Below are 17,189 nucleotides of genomic sequence, written 5' to 3'. Positions count from 1 at the left end.
CTGGGAAGCAGCAACACCAGACTCATCCACCTTCAGCTGGGAATGGACACCCTCTTCCACATCAGACACCTGTGTTTGGGAGAAGTGTGAATGTGAGTGTTCCCTATCGCATACATGTACACTGACCCCGAAACTTCTCAGAGAACCTAAGACCAATAAAGAAAAGTAATACCCCTTCACATTTTAATAACACATCCAAAGCACTCTGAAAATCTTAAGTGCTACAGAAAATATATTGGTTTTTAGATATTGGGGAACTGAGGGCCAGAAAGGGGAAATAACTTGCTCAAGGGCACATGAATAGTGGTAGAGCTGAGACTAGAACCCAGGTCTCCTGACTTTGTCTAGAGTTCTTTCCACTGCACTCAAAAAAGGTACTTTTGCTCCCTGAGTCTTCAGACAAATGGGCTGGATAACAAGACCCAGAAGGGACATAATTTAATGACTTTCAGGGTAAAGAGTAAGCCTCATCTCTTTTAAATTCCCCTTACATAGATGTGCCATCCATGGCTGTGACTATTCTTATTTTCTAAAGTGTCATGGCTACTCTAGAGTATCTGACCTGATTCATGCCCATTGAGACAACTTTCCCAAAGAGCTGAGACAGAGAGAGAGAGAGAGAGAGAGAGAGAGAGAGAGAGAGAGAGAGAGAGAGAGAGAGAGAGAGAGAAAGAGAGAGAGCGCAAGCACAAAGGGAAAGAAAATAGAAGTACGTGAACACGAATTGTCTGTCTAGTCCTTCTCAAATATCAAGACAGGTAAGACACACTCAGCCCCAACCCTGGTGGCTACAGCTTCCTGTGCAGTCAGGGCAGATGAGGCAACATGCAAACAGTTGTTGACCAGCAGTGACTAATCAGTTCATGCCCTCTGAGGAGGGGGAGTGGGAGGACCTGGTAGAGGTTCCCAGGCCTGGCCTGCAGGCTTGCTTCCTTCAGTGCCCACCACCTCTCACTCTCTTGGAGGCTGGTATGTCCTGTGGGGGTTGGGGGTGACAATGAAAGATGCTATGGAGCCGAGTGGTTGGCTTTCTTTGGCTGCCAGCTACCATCTTACCTTGCTGGCATACTGCTCAAGGGCCACCACAGTATCTGCACTGAAGGCTTCATCCTCCTCTGCTGCCAGATCCTCCAAGCCCACTTCTGTCTGTACAGCCAGGACGGTACTCTCAGAGGGCATGGCCACTGGGTGGTGGATGTAGGCAGTGGAGCCATCTTCCAGCTGGACAGCTTCCAAAGCATTAGGGTCATAGCCCTCTGTGGAGAAGGGAAAAAGGGGCATAGTTGGCACACAGTAGCAACCATTGCTTTAAGATCAGTATACATCATCTCAGTTGGAAGGGTCTCTTTCTCTTATGAGGACTCTCCGAGGCATGTGGATGGCTTTCCTTCTCCCTAGAGCTAAAGGACACAGGATTTCTTGGCCATAGGGGAATCATTGGATCTCCCCTTTCTCAGGACAATGTCTTCTAAAGAACCTTGCTGGGTAAATGAACATTGTCAGGGATTTCTAAACCTCACCTCCCTGGAAAATTATGATCCAACAATAAGCCGGAGGGAATATAAAATCAGAATCTGTCCCAGTTATATTTAGGGATACTGTTGTTTTGCAACAATAAAACCTTGTGGGATCTTGCCACCCATTATGCCCACACTTACCCTAGCCCCCTGCAAACTCCTAGGAGTGAAGATAGTGTTTGGCTTTATATCACCCCCTTTCCCTCCAGTCCCCTGCTGACATGCACCTTTGGGTGTGCGGTGTATATAGGCCATGCTACCATCTTCCAACTGCACAGGCTGTCCATCTTCAAAGGAAAGAGATTCTATAAAAGAAAACAAACAAACAAAAGAAATGACTCCCTTGCCCCAGGTCTTTTTTCACATCATCTTCCTTCCAGGGTAGTTGTCTGAGGGTCTCAGAAAAGTTCTTGTTTTGGCGGTCTGTTCCATGCTGCCCTAAGCACAAGGAAGGCCTCACCTTTCTCCACTGTCACTTGATGGATATAGGCTGTGGTTCCATCCTCAAGCTGAATCACTTGTCCTTCAAGTAGCTTCTCTCCTGTAAAAATGGAAATGAAGGAAAGTTGGTCAAAGACTAAGAAATGACCAGCTTAATGGGCTAAGAAATGGTTGGCCTAATATCAACAAGAAGCTATTTGAGTTTCTAGCCCTTTCCCTCAACGGTATGGGGCAAGGTACTAAGTCTCATTTCCCTCCTCTATACCATATCCCTAGCTTGTGTCAATGGAGAAACCTGGAATAGAGACTGTTCATGAAGCAGGAACTCTGAGCCTCCTCACATCACTCTTTCTGTCTATGGTTACCACCATAGACAGTTCTGTCTGTGGTTACCACCATGAAGTGAAGGGCAGGGCAACCAAAAGTTACCGAAATAATTGAGGAGAGGGGAAGATAAAATAAACTCTAGTAGCTAGAAGTTCATATTAATTCAATTAAAATTTAACAAACATTTATTAAGTATCTACTATGTGCCAGGGACCGTGCTAGGTGCTGGAAATACAAAAATGAAAAGTGTATCTGCCACTGAGGAGCCTAATTTTGGTGCAGGGGAAAAGTACTAACAAATGAGCGGTTAGGAAAGGACTCATAACAAGCCACACTTGAGCTCAGCCTTGAATAGACCTATGGGTAAGAAATGAGGAGGGAGGATACTTCAAGTTTGGGGAGTAGGGAGAGAATCTTATATATGGAAAATAGTAAGAAGGTTGGTTTGGCTGGAACATAGAGTACATGAAAGGTAGCAACATAAAATAAATATGGAAAAATAAGCTGAAATCAGATTGTGATAGGCTTCAAATGTACTTTATCCTATGGGCAATAGGGAGCTGCTGAAGCTTTTTGAGTAGGGGAGATAATGACATGCATGGTCAAATTTGTTCTTTAGGAATATCAACTTGGCAATTGTAGAGGGTGTGTTGCAGAGAGGAGACACTGGAAGTAGGGATAGTGATAAGAAGACTACTAAAACAGTCCAAATGAGGGGTGGTGAGGGACTGAACTAGGATGGTGGCCCTGTGCCAAAGATGTGGAGGCAGAAAGACTTGTCAACCAAATGGATATTGGAAGTGAAGAAGAATGGGTAGTTGAGGATGATTCTAGACTCGCAAATCCGGAGAGCTGGAACCATAGTGGTGCCCTTGAAAGAAATGAGGAAGTTAAGAGGAAGGGTGAGGTTAGGGGAGAGATAATACATTCCATTTTAGACATTTGAGTTTGAGATGCTTATGGGATACCCAGGTAGATAGCCAGTAAGCAGCTAGTGACAGAAGAATGGAATTCAAGAGAAAGACAATGGTTAGACTGGTGGAGATCATGAGATCACTTAGAGAAAAAGAGGGTCCAGGATAGAAACCTAGGGTAAACCCATTCATAGGAGTACACAAATAAAGCCCAACTATTTAAATCATTAGTTATGATATTTACTCATATGATTTTCCCTTTTTATCCACTGCAATTTTAACTCTAAATTAAGGAGGGGTTATGTGATTAACTTGGTTTTGGTCAACTGCTATCTTTCACAATTTTCATAAATCTTTGATATTCTCATCCCAACATACTTTAACACCTTAATACTCACACCTTAAAGGGGAGTGAATTTCATAATATCACACATCAAGCTGTGGAAAAATTAATCAGAATCTAGGTTTCTTAAAATTCTTGTTCTCCTTTGTCTCAGTCCATTCCAAAAATGTTGCTTTAAGCAAAAGTTTAAAAGAAAAACAGAACCAGAGGGAGGAAGGGGAGAGGGAGAGGGAGAGGGAGAGGGAGAGGGACGGAGAGGGTGGGAGAGGGAGAGAGAGGGAGGAAGAGGGAGAGGGATGGAGAGGGAGGAAGAGGGTGGGAGAGGGAGAGGGACAGAGAGGGTGGGAGAGGGAGAGAGAGGGAGGAAGAGGGAGAGGGACGGAGAGGGTGGGAGAGGGAGAGAGAGGGAGGAAGAGGGAGAGGGACGGAGAGGGTGGGAGAGGGAGGGAGTGTGAGTGTGTGTGTGTGTGTGTGTGTGTGTGTGCGTGTGTGTGTGTGTAGAATAAGAGAAGGAAAATGATTATGAGGTAACTGAAGGGTACTATTTACATTTAGGACTTGCCTTCTTTCTAAGTTTCGGACTTAGAACTTCAGTATCTTTTATCCAGGAAAATAAGGGTCAGGTGGTCAATGCAAGGTGGGAGGTAGAGTGTAACCCCACAGAAGGGCTTCTGTCTGGAGCAATGAGAGAGAGTTTGGAGAGAGAAGTTCATGCAAAAGTGAATGGGCTGCCCTGAGAAATTGAAGCCTCTTCGTAACTGGAAATCGTCAAGCAAACATTGGAGAAATCGCTTTTTGCAATCTAATGTTGCAAAAGAGATTCCTATCAGCTACGGTTTGGAATAAAAGACCTGTAGGATGCCTCCCAGTTCTGAAATGGTAACTACTGAGTGACTGTCCTTGCATCCACTCCAGAAGGTGACTGGATTCCTCTCATTTTGATCTTATCTGTCTTGGCAAGTACAAAATGTGTTTTGCTAATTGTTTTAAAAATCCCTGAGAAGTCTCTCTGGTATATGAAAGTTAGAATTCCAAAATAACAGAAAAGTGAATTATATGGGGAAAGTAGTTTTTTCCCCAGATTTTCTTCTAAAAATGAGAACAGAAACCATGAAGAGAAAATGAATAACTAAAGATGAAAATCTAAGAAATTTGAAATAACACTTCAGAAGCCCTGGTAGTGAAATAATTTTCTTAATGTCTTTCCTGAAGTGAGCTCAGGACAGGCATAAAGAGAGACACTGCAGAACTCCTCACTGTTCTAGAGAATCAGATTCAAGCTAGGCTTCAGAAAAAAAGCCTTACATGGCCACAGATACACAAGATGGAAACATTTCCTTGGTTGCTCACAGTACTGTGAGCTGGGCATGTGCATCAGAGTGAAGAGGAAAAAGGATACAGGAGCAGATTGGACTAAACCAAAAAGAGGGGATGAGAAGGGACAGACATCTAGACAGAGAGAATGAAGACATTAGGAAGGCAATAAAGGTGTGAAAATACATAAATTTTCCAAGCAAAGTAATCTGTCTACTACATAGGGGAAGACTGGACCATGAGAATGATTTTTAATATGGAAATAGTTTGCAATAGGAAATAATGTCCTGGAAATAGTCCCTAAGCTTTTCCATTGTATTTTCAATAGAGGTAAATGTTGCCTAGAGGGTTAATGTTGCCCAGGTCATCACATGCTACCCCCTCCTCCCATGCCTGGAATGTACTCTCCACCTCTTCTTTCAAGGCTCAGTTTGGGAGCCATCTTCCACAGAAAGCTTTTCCTCATGACCCAGGCTGAATGTTCTCTTCCTCTTCCACCTATTTTGCATTACTTATCTGTTTACATATTGTATTTTTCCAGCAAAATTTAAGCTCTCGGAGAGCAGGGATTATTTAATTTTTCTTTGTATTCCAAGGACCAAGCACAGGGTCTCACATATAGTAGATGTAGCTAGGTGCCACAGTGGATAGAGCTTGGAATTAGGAAAATATATCTTCATGAGTTCAAATCCAGCCTCAGACACTAACTAGCTGTATGACCCTGGGCAAGTCAGTTAACCCTGTTTGCTTCAGTTTTCTGATCTGTAAAATGAGCTGGAGAAGGAAATGCAAACCACTCCAGTATCTTTGCCAAGAAAACCCCAAATGAGGTCACAAAGAGTTGGACATGAGTGAAAAACAACACAATAAATCCTCATGGAACTGAATTGAATATTCTCAGAAAGAGATAACTCTTCCTTTTGTAATCAAGGCTAGATATTTTTTTTCTTTGAATCGGACAAACAATTTCACTGGAGCAGGGAATTCCCAATGAGGAAGATGAGTACTTGCTCTACTTGGGGGAAACTGCCCATCCAGGTCACAAACCTGTGTGATACATAGTATGTCATAATAGTGAGACCTGAATGCACATCTTCCTGATCCAAACCAGTCTATCAACTATACTACACTGCCTCTTTAGATTATGTTGTCTCAAAATAAGATGAACTCCTAAATCTAGAGGCAATGTTAAGAAATATGATTTCAAATGGTTCAGGGGAAAGAAAGGTAGGATTCCATGGATTAACATGCTTCAGGGGAAGTCAATCCAGGAAGGATGGAAGATGCCCCAAAATTACATTCTGAAGACTCAAACAATTCTAATGATGAAGAAAAAATGGGATTTATATGAAGAGGTGAATGTGGATGCACAGGGAACTCACCAACTGAGATTTCTTGTATAGAAAATGGAAGCAAGACCAGACAACAGAGGATGAATGTAAGATTGTGGCATGGTTCTGTAAAAACAGTGTCAGAACTGCTTAAGCACAGAATGAGTTGGGCTAGCAAGGGAAGCTAAGAACAATAGGAAAGGTTTCTTAAAGTTATACTGGTAGATTTGGTTCTCAGATAGGATCAAAACGACATTACTATGTTGGGGTTAAGGTACAGTATGTACCTTGGCTGTGGCTAATCAGACCAATATGAGCTTGGAAGGTCCTAGTACAGGTTGGGTACAAACAGTTCACATAGACATTTGGAATAGAAATGTCTCTAAATGTGCACATCTGGCTTTGCTCATAGAGCACAGTGCCTTATCTGATATAGGCACGTCATGCTGGGTGGTCCTGTGCCAGTGTCTTCCATGTCACACAACTGATTCCAAAGCTCTTCAGAGAGACCTTGAGAGTGTTCTTGCGCTGCTTCATTTGACCTTGACGTGAGTGCCTGCCTTGTGTGAGTTCTATGTAAAATAATCGGTTAAGCAAACATACCTTTGACATTTGAACAATGTGGCCAGCCCATGGGAGCTGCACTCCCTGCAGTACAGTCTGAATGCTCAGCAATTTAGTTTGAGAAAGGACTTCAGTGTCCAGGACCTTGTCTTGCTAGGTGATCCTCAGAATCTTAATAAGACATTTCAAAAGTAATTCAGTTTCCTGACATGGTGCTGGTATACTGTTCAGGTTTCATAGGCATACACAATGAGGTAAGCATAACAGCTCTGTAGACTCTCAGTTTGGTAGGTAGTTTACCTCTTTTCTCCCACACTTTCCTTTGGAACTTCCCAAACACTGAGCTAGCTCTGGCAATGTGTGTGTCAATCTCATTATCAATGTGTATATCCCTAGAAAATATACTGCCAAGGTAAGTGAACTTATCCGAAGCATACAAACTCTTTCCATCTGCAGTAACCAATGGTTTCACATATGGATGGTGTGGTGCTGGCTGGCAGAGAACCTGTATTTTTTTGGTATTAGGCTAAAAGTAGCACAAGCAGCAGAGAATTGATCCATACTATGTCGTATGCCAGCCTCAGAGGCTACACTGAGTACAAAATCATCTGCATACAAAGAATCATACACTAACTCTCCTTCCACTTTAGTCTTGGTTTGTAACCTTTTCAAGTTAAATAATTTACCATCAGGGTGGTAGATGACCTTGATGCCATTTCTGTCCTCACTGAAGGCATCTCACAACATTGCTGAAAACATCATGCCAAAAAAACACTGGAGCAAGCTACAGCCTTGCTTCCCTCCACTTGTTATTGGAAAAACATGAGAGCATTGTTCATTATCTAGAACCCACGTAAACATGCCATAATGAAACTGATGTACAATATTGACGAATCTCTCTGGACAACCAAATTTTGTCATAATTTTTCACAAGCCCTCATGACTAACAGTACCTTGGTCAGACTAATCTCTGTTCTACCCCTGGCATTTCTTTTTCTACCAGTATTTCTTTCTTTCTTTTTTTTTAAAATGAAATACTGGTAAAAACAAAACAAAACAAAACAAAACAGAAAGATCAAAGAAGGGAGAGGACCTTCACCTGAAGTGGATGGGACTATATATAGGACATATAGGAAGCAGTGATGACAGAGCGAGTCCAGCTTCATCAAAAATAGCTCAGGTCAAATTAGCCTCCCTTCCTTTTCAGACAGGGTTACTATGTGGGACAACTCCCTTAATAAAATTAGAGCCTTGACCAAAGGAGTAAAAAGGAAAAATATTTTGTTCAGCTTTCTCGAGAAAGGGCACTCCCACCTGCGCTCAAGATGGCGATGGCTGAGGAGGGCAAGGGTGTGCCCTGCACAGCAGTTTTGTAGACCTTGACTACAATATCCCCACCCTAACCCCCTTCCTTTTAGCCCATTGGTTGAGCCTTGAGGGTACAATCTATCCACGGAAAATCTACCCCAGCGACAAGGAATAAGTATACAAGAGCCATTTTTGGAAAAGAAGGGGGTTAAGGGAGTCTGGGAAAAGAGATAAGGGAGTAAGCAAAAGCAGTCTCTGTCAAGGACTATCACAAAGCACAAAAAGAATTTTAAGAAAAAAGCAGAATGTCTATTGTTTGGTTTCTCAGTTTCTCAGGGCCAGGTGAGACAAATTAGGCCGACACAAAAGGGCTCCTGAGGGGTCTTCACTAAATATACCTGTTCCACTAAGTTACTAAATCAGTAGATATGGGAAATGCTGTGCATACAATTTATCTACATTTTAGCAAAGTTTTTGATAAAGTATCTCATACTATTTTTGTGAAGATGGAGATTAGATAGCAATTCAATCAGACAGATTCAGAAAGGGGAAGATAGGCAGTGTCAGAGTTGTTAAAATGAGTGTCAGTGTGGCAGGAGGTCTCCAATGGAGGAACCGAGGGATCTATGATTAACCCCTTGCTGCTTGACAGTTTTATCAATAACTTGGATAAAGGTATGAATGGTGTCCATCAAATGTGAAGATAACACAAAGATGGGAAGAGATGGCTAGGTAGTGGATGACAGGATTCAAAACGATCTAGACAGGTTAGAACATTAGGTTGAATCTAGTAAGAAGAAATTAAATTGGGATAAATGGAGTCTTATACTTGGGTATAAAAAAAATCAACTTCATAAGTATAAGATAGAGGAGGCATAATGGTTAGACAGCATTTTTCTAAAAAAAAAAAAAGATCTGGGGGTTTTAGTGAACTTCAAGCTCAGCATGAGTGAATTGTGTGATGATGTAGCAGCAAAAAAAGCTAACGCAACCTTGAGCTGCATCAAGAGAGGCAGGTTCCAGAAACAGGGAAGTAATTGTTCCACCATATTCTGTCCTTTTAAGAACTCATCTGGTGGATGTGTTCAATTCTGGGAGCCATAGAACTGATGGCTGGGTTCTCCCTTCTTGGAAGTCTTCAAGCAGAGGTTGGATAAACCTTTTGCCATCTAGTCCTTGGGTGCAGCCTTCTGACTGAGTCCAAGTTTTACAGAACAAATCCTTTTATTAAGAATCACACTTGAGGATATATGGCCTTGAGGCCACGGATTCCCCACCCATGGTCTAGGCTGATCAATTCCCTTCAAACTCTTATCTTTTGTAATGTCACTCTCAAGTTAAACTTAAGAAGTATCCATCCACGTACATCACGGATTAGATCAGTTGTTTACAAGAAACTCATTCAAAAGGTATTTATCCCAAATTATGGTTTGGAAAAATATGGGTTTTTTCCATCTACATTTTAGCTTTTCAAAGTATCTAATTTTTATATGAGAATATTATAGGCTCAATCCAACCATTCTGATAATGCCTAAAGGGCTATAAAAATGTGCATACCCTTTGGCCCAGCAATACCTCTTCTAGGCCTGTATCTCAAAGAGATCATAAAAATGGGAAAAGCACCCACATGCACAAAAATATTTATAGCAGCTCTTTTTGTGGTGGCCAAGAACTGGAAATTGAGGGGATGCCCATCAACTGGGGAATGGCTGAAAAGTTGTGGTAAATGAATGCAATGGAATACTATTGTACTATAAGAAATGATGAGCATGCAGACTTCAGAAAAACCTGGAAAGACTTCTATGAATGAATTGATGCTGAGTGAAGGAAGCAGAACCTGGAGAACACTGTACAGTGTGTAGCCACAGTGTGTGATGATTGATTTTCATAGACTTAGCCCTTCTCAGCAATACAAGGACCTAAAACAATACCAAAGAACTCAGGATAGAAAATGTCATCCACATCCAGAGAAAGAACTATGGAGTCTGAATGCAGAGCAAACCAATATGTTTTCATTTTTGTTTCATTTTGTTCTTCTTTCTCATGGTTTCTCCCATTCATTATAATTCTTCTATGCAACATGATTAATGTGAAAATGTGTTTAATAGGAATGTATGTGTAGAGCCTATATCAGATTGTATGCTGTCTTGAGGGGGGAGGGAGGGAGAGAAAATTTAAAACTTATAGAAATGAATGTTGAAAACTAAAAGTAAATTAACTAATAAAAAAACCCACAATCCTCTCCCAAAAAACAACTCCCCCAAACAAACAAACAAAAAAGAAAATTATAGGCTATAGAGAACACACTCTAATCATGTGGTTACTGATAAATCATGTGGTTACTGATAAATACAAATGTAGTATGTTTCAGCATCACTTAATCATTAGGAACACGGTAAAATTGTTCAACTAGCATCCCCTGTCCTGCACTGGTAGCTTTGTGTACAACTGTAGTCAAAGATCACATCAGAAGGAAAAAAAAAAAGCCCCCAAAACCCTAAACCATGCAGGATTCCTGCTGCTCAGAATCTCCATTTACATAATTCCATTTCTATCCTCACCAAAAAATATTTCAGTTCTATGCTGTCAGTGATGAAGAATTAATTTCTGCCTGTTGTGAACGTCTAGGCTCTTGGACTTAAATGGTTCTGTTGATAAGACAAACATGGTCCTATCGAGTTATTCTCTTTCCTTTAAGAACTTATGGCCCAAAGCTTTAACAAAGTCAGTGTGCTCAGTGGCTCCCAAATGCAAAGTCACGGAGCTTTCCTGGTTCAACACAGAAACATCATGATCTGAAGAAGCAGACATTTAGGGCTGTCACATCTGCTTCCAGTTATTGCTCCACAGACCCTCAGCTGTGCCTCTGCACACTGTTTTGGAATCTATTCCTCCCTCCTCCACCAGACTCAGAGCTCACCTTGTAAAGCTTAGCTCAAGCCTCCCTTCTTCAGTGAAGCCTTCCCTGACGACCTCACCTCACTGTGATCCCGACCTCTTCTGCACTCCCACAGAAATTGGCACACGTGCCTGGCAATACTAGTCATCACTTCAGTCATATGTGATGTAACTCTTGGGTAATGAGCTCTCTCTCAACAAATCACACAGGAGATCAGCCTCAATACTAACTACGTAGTAATACCGAGTAGTTCATCTTCTCAAGCATACTGTGAGCTCTTTGATGCCAGGAATTAAGAAGCAAGACCTATGTTTCTTTGAATCCTCTTCTTCCCAACTTTCAGCCCAGCACATAGTGGGACTCAATAAATACATGTTTCTGATCACTTTTTTTTTTTAACTTAAATACAAAATAAAAAAAACCAAAACATTGCCATGTGCACAGCAGAATGTAAGAGAGAATTCCAAATATACATAATACATTTCCATTTCAAGAAAGACTACAGGCAGCCCAGGAAGCTCGGAGAGCATGCAGCGTGTCCCAGGAAGGGTGGAGCACAGCCTGCCGTGGCAGGGACAGGACCCTGAACAGACTTCAAGGAGCCATGGGCAGCACCAGTTCCCAGATTGCTCAACCCACACACAGCTTCAAAGGCCCGTGGGAGGGTCCCTTCACCTGGAGAGGGGAGTTCAGTCTGGACCCCCAGCAGCAGCAGCTTCCATTTTTGATGCCCTCTGCCTAGAGCCCCTGAGGGAACTGAGCCACTGATCTGAATCTCAGCCCTGACAAAGAACTCAAAAGTCAAGTAACTGGCTGGGAAAATGCCCAAAAAAGAGAAAAAGAATAAGACAATAGGTTACTTTCTTGGTAAGCAGGTATTTCCTTCCATTCTTTCAGATGAGGAAGAACAATTTAGGTCTTCAGAGGAAGAACTAAAAGTCAAGGCTTCTGCAGGCAAAACCTCCAAAATAAGTATGCAGTGGTCTCAGGCCATGGAAAAGCTCAAAAAGGATTTTGAAAATCAAGTAAGAGAAGTGGAAGAAAAATTGGGAAGAGAAATGAGAGCAAGGCAAGAAAACCATGAAAAGCAAGTCAATAGATTGCTAAAGGAGACCCAAAAAAATGCTGAAGAAATTAACACCTTAAAAAATAGACTAACTCAAATGGCAAAAGAGGCCCAAAAAGCCAGTGAGGGGAAGAATGCTTTAAAGAGCAGAATTAGCCAAATGGAAAAAGATGTTCAAAAGCTCACTGAAGAAAATAGTTCTTTAAAAATTAGAATGGAACAGACGGAAGCTAATGACTTTATGAGAAACCAAGAAATTACAAAACAAAACCAAAAGAATGAAAAAATAGAAGATAATGTGAAATATCTCACAGGAAAAACAACTGACCTGGAAAACAGATCCAGGAGAGGAAGTTTAAAAATTATGGGACTACCTTAAAGCCATGATCAAAAAAAGAGCCAAGACATCACCTTTCATGAAATTATCAAGGAAAACTGTCCTCATATTCTAGAACCAGAGGGTAAAATAAATATTGAAAGAATACACTGAAAGTGATCCAAAAAGAGAAACTCCTAGGAATATTGTAGCAAAATTCCAGAGTTCCCAGGTCAAGGAGAAAATATTACAAGCAGCTAGAAAGAAACAATTTGAGTATTGTGGAAATAAAATCAGAATAACACAGGATCTGGCAGCTTCTACATTAAGGGATCAAAGGGCTTGGAATAGGATATTCCAGAAGTCAAAGGAACTGGGATTAAAACCAAGAATCACCTACCCAGAAAAACTGAACATAATACTTCAGGGGGAAAAAATGGTCATTAAATGATATAGAGGACTTTCAAGTGTTCATGATGAAAAGGCCAGAACTGAATAGAAAATTTGACTTTCAAACACAAGAATCAAGAGAAGCATGAAAAGGTAAACAGGAAAGAGAAATCATAAAGGACTTTCTAAAGCTGAACTGTTTACATTCCTTCATGGAAAGATAATATTTGTAACTCTTGAGACTTCTCTCAGTATTTGGGTAGGTGGAGGTACAGGTTGAGTTGAATCAGAAGAGATGATAGCCATAAAAAAATAAAATAAAATTAAGGAGTGAGAGAGGAAAATACTGGGAAGAGAAAGGGAGAAATGGAATGGGGCAGACTATTACTCGTAAAAGAGATAAGAAAAATCTTTTTCAATGGAGGAGAAAAGGGAGGAGGTGAGAGGGGAAAAGTGAAGCTTACTCTCTTCACATATGGCTTAAGGAGGGAATAACATGCTCACTAAATTTGGCATGAAAATCTATCTTACACTACAGGAAAGTAGGGGAGAAGGGGACAAGTGGGGTGAGGGGAATGATAGAAGGGAGGGCAAATGGGAGAAGGAAGTAACTAGAAGAAAACACTTTTGGGAAGGGACAAGGTCAAATGAGAGAATAGAAAAAAAGGGGTGGGGACAGGGTAGGATGGAGGGAAATATAGTTAGTCTTACATAACATGACTATTATGGAAGTCTTTTGCAAAACTACACATATATAGACTATATTGAATTGCTTGCCTTCTCAGCGGAGATGGGTGAGGAGGGAGGAAGGGACAGAAGTTGGAGTTCAAAGTATTAGAAACAAATGTTGAGAACTGTTTTTGCATACAACTGGGAAATAAGAAACACAGGTAATGGGGTGCAGAAATCTATCTTGCCCTACAAGAAAAGAGAGAAGATGGGAATAAGCGAAGGGAGAGGTGTGATAGAAGGGAGGGCAGACTCAGGAAAGAGGTAATCAGAATGCAAAGTGTTTTGGAGTGGGGGGAGGGGGGAGATGGGGAGAAAATTTGGAACTCAAAATTTTGTGGAAATGAATATTGAAAACTAAAAATTAATAAATAAACATTTAAAAAAAGAAATTAAAAAAACAAACAAAAAAAGGAAGGCTATATAATAAATATTACATATTGTGTTCAGAGCTCTCTTTTTTCCTTCCTTATAAGTTTTCTTTCATTCTCTGGGGCACATTTTCTTTCTTTTTAAAAAATTTATTTATTCATCTTTAGTTTTCAACATTCACTTGTATAAGAGTTTGAGTTCTAAATTTTCCCCCTCTCTCCTGCCCCCCCCCCCAACATGGCCTGAAATCTAATACAGGCTACATATGTACAATTATATTATCCATATTTCCACATTTTGATGGATCAATCTTAGAATGCAGGGTACTGAGCTGAAATAAGGAGTATGTATACAAGAAAAGGCACTGTAGTGGAAAGACACTGGATTTGGCCTTGAAAGACATGTGTTTGAATCCTGAGTTTTGCCCTTTGGATGTGTCTCACCTTCTTGAGGCCTCTGTTTTCTCCTATTTAAAACAAGAGGATTGGATGGGATGATCTCTAAGGTCCCTTCCAGATCTAAATGCTATGATCCTATTGTTACAAAGAAGCACAGTGGAAGTACAGTGGAAAAAAGACGGAGTCAAGAAGACCTAGGTTTGAATTTCACTTCTGATACTAGCTATATAACCTTGGTCAAATCACTTAAGTTCTTTAGCCTCATTTCCCTCATCTCTGAATTGGGGATGATAATATTTATACTACATGGTTATTGTTAGAATTGTTATTGTTATATTATGATAAAGAGATGATAAAGTTAAATGCTTAAAACACTAGATAAATGTCAGTTATTGTTATTATACTTGGTGAGGGCAGATGGTATGTTGAGAATGAGAACTAATACACAACAGATTCTACTTCCTGTATCTGAGGGGATTTGAAGCTTAGCAGTTAAGATGTAGGATCCATATATGTGACTTTTCTCCAGGTGACTGCAGTACTCTCTGCAATTAAGGGCCCTATAGCTGATGGACTGTTAGTTTTGGGGGGAGTCCCTAAAAACCTTTACCTTTGACAGCTTGTTGGATGAAGGCTGTTGTCCCATCACTGAGGGTCACCGTCTGCAGTCCCAAGTTCTCCATGGCACACTGCCACTTGCACTCTCAGGCATGAATTTTGGTTTTGGGCAGCCCTAGAAGCCACAGCTGGGTGAAGAGATTTTCTTTGAGGTCACAAATCTGACAAGAGAGGACAATGACATACTGTCAATCACACAGCTCTGTTCTGCTGAAAAACAATTGGGACACAGCAGTCAGGGTCTAGAAAGAAAAATGGATGAACCATTTCAATGTATCAGAACTTTCAATAAATGTGTTGAATAATTGTTCAAAATGGAGAATACAAATAAAATAGAGGCATTGTGGTCATACAACTTGGAAAGTAAGAGTTCATTTATCAAAACCCATTTTCCAATGGAATATTACCTTAAAGAAGGGCATAATGGGAGGCAGGCAGCTGATAATTCCCACTGCTCCTACTTTTCAGAGTCCATGAATATAAGAGTGGGAGATCACTGATTGCTAAGCTCAAGGCCCCAAAGGCCTAACCATCCATCTATGCTGTAAATAGAAGTTATCATTGCCTGCAGAGTGGTGCCCCTCTGAAGTTGCAAGCATATCCATGCTTGTGAATCCTTGCCTACCTGCACTCCACAGAGAGCATAAACCAAGGCAGAGAATGGATGTCTTCTGCCCTAGGCTTAACAGGCACAACTCTTGTGGTCTGCTAATAGCTCTTCTTGACCCTGAACCCAGTCTGCCTCCTTGGACACTTGTAACCTACCTGTGCTGATTTCCTAGGCTGGCTCTGGACTGATACACTTCTATCTACTCCAAAGTACCTCCCAGCACTGATGTCTAATCTGTCTCATCAGACTCCTGGTCAAGCCTATTCTGTCCTGCACAAGGCACCATCCAGATCATCCAGATCTCCTCATTTAATGCGAAGGGCTTGACAAAAAGCCCATCTTTCCACCCAGATGGAGACAATGAGGAACAATGTGTCACTAAAAAAAAACAACAACCAAAAAACCCAACTGAATTTCCTCAAGATTGAACCTTAAGGCAATGTAAATAAAGTTCATATCTTAATTTATCAGTGATGTGGTTACTAGCCCCCACCAAACACCCATACAGGTATCACTGGTTCAATATAAACTTGTAAATCAGATTATCAAGAGAATAATGGGAAATTATTCCTCATGGGAAATAACTACTTAGTTTGATGAGTCTGAATAGAGATTGCACTTCCTGCCCTTCACCCCCAATCTGGCTTGTACAAAACCTCAATGTGGCATATAATCACATTCTTGGAATGGTAAATACTAAATGCGTACTGATTGATACGTAGAAAAAAGAATGATAATGAAAGTGGTGAAGGTGAAGATAATAACAAAAAACCCTTTATTTAAATGGACTATTTTTTTAAAAAAGGTAAATATATACATATTTTAATGATAAATTTATATCTTTTTCCATATGCATATATAAATGCATACAAACACTCACATACATTTTTTCCTTTCAAAGAAACTGGTTTTAGGGATGAAGCCTGTATTTTGGAAGGGCAACATAGTATAGTGGATAGGATTGGGGTTAGGTAGATTTGGGTTCAAATTCCTCCTCTCACACTTCTGTAACTATGGGTCAATCACTTAAATTGTCTCAGTTTTCTAATTTGTAAAATGGGGTAGTGTTGATCTCAAAAGGTTGAGAGAAAATGCATGTCAAATGCTTTTGAAACTTTAAAACATTAAAATATCAGTAGAGAGACAATTATGGTACAATGGAGGCAGAACGGGCCTCAGAGTCAGGAAGACCTGGGGTTCAAGTCTTGTCTCTGACATACACTGACTCTGTTCCTTGGAATATCACCTCAATGCCACACATAAGTATCAAAAACTGTAAGTTGCACATCAGTTACCATCTACACTGTTCGAGGAAGTTTCCGGACTGAAAATTCCCTATGCTAACACAATTATAGTTCTGGAACAGAATGGAAATAATCCTTTATACAGTTAAGACAAGTCAATTCTTATCTACTAGTCTCATCTCCAAATTAACCCTAACACATTTAATATTTATTCTCATCTGTTTATAAACTTTCAATAATCTTTATTTTATTATAACTTCTCCATATTTCATAATATGCATTACATATACAAATCTGTATGTATATATGTACACACACACACACATATATATATATATATATATATATATATATATATATATATATACACATAAAAATGAAAAAAACTTTAGACAAAGCCTAGCTAATACTGAATATAGTGGAGTTTTTCAGTTCCCAGATATCATTATATTCCATCTAATATGTATCATTGTCATCTATTAAAGTTC

General features: G+C 40.4%; 1 protein-coding gene and 1 long non-coding RNA gene across 3 annotated transcripts in view; one reads left to right on the top strand and one right to left on the bottom strand.

Annotated features, from left to right (window-relative positions):
* The window catches only part of ZNF76 (zinc finger protein 76), a 36,204-nt gene that overhangs the window by 10,335 nt on the left and 8,680 nt on the right, over nt 1-17,189 (bottom strand). For both annotated transcript variants that reach the window (XM_072641844.1, XM_072641845.1), the window contains exons 2-6: nt 14,840-15,008; nt 1,978-2,058; nt 1,745-1,822; nt 1,057-1,256; nt 1-69 (exon numbers count right to left, since the gene is read on the bottom strand). In XM_072641844.1, the coding sequence (XP_072497945.1) occupies nt 1-69; nt 1,057-1,256; nt 1,745-1,822; nt 1,978-2,058; nt 14,840-14,912 (501 nt within the window). In that variant the 5' untranslated portion in view covers nt 14,913-15,008. The remainder of the gene's footprint in view (nt 70-1,056; nt 1,257-1,744; nt 1,823-1,977; nt 2,059-14,839; nt 15,009-17,189) is intronic.
* On the top strand, nt 5,784-15,924 carry LOC140525995 (uncharacterized). The gene is made up of 2 exons (XR_011974193.1): nt 5,784-6,294; nt 15,630-15,924. It is a non-coding gene; the product is annotated as an uncharacterized lncRNA (long non-coding RNA).

This window comes from Notamacropus eugenii, chromosome 2 (genome assembly GCF_028372415.1).
Source record: "Notamacropus eugenii isolate mMacEug1 chromosome 2, mMacEug1.pri_v2, whole genome shotgun sequence".
Classification (NCBI taxonomy): Eukaryota; Metazoa; Chordata; class Mammalia; order Diprotodontia; family Macropodidae; genus Notamacropus; species Notamacropus eugenii.
This window is presented reverse-complemented; position numbering and strand designations above follow the sequence as displayed.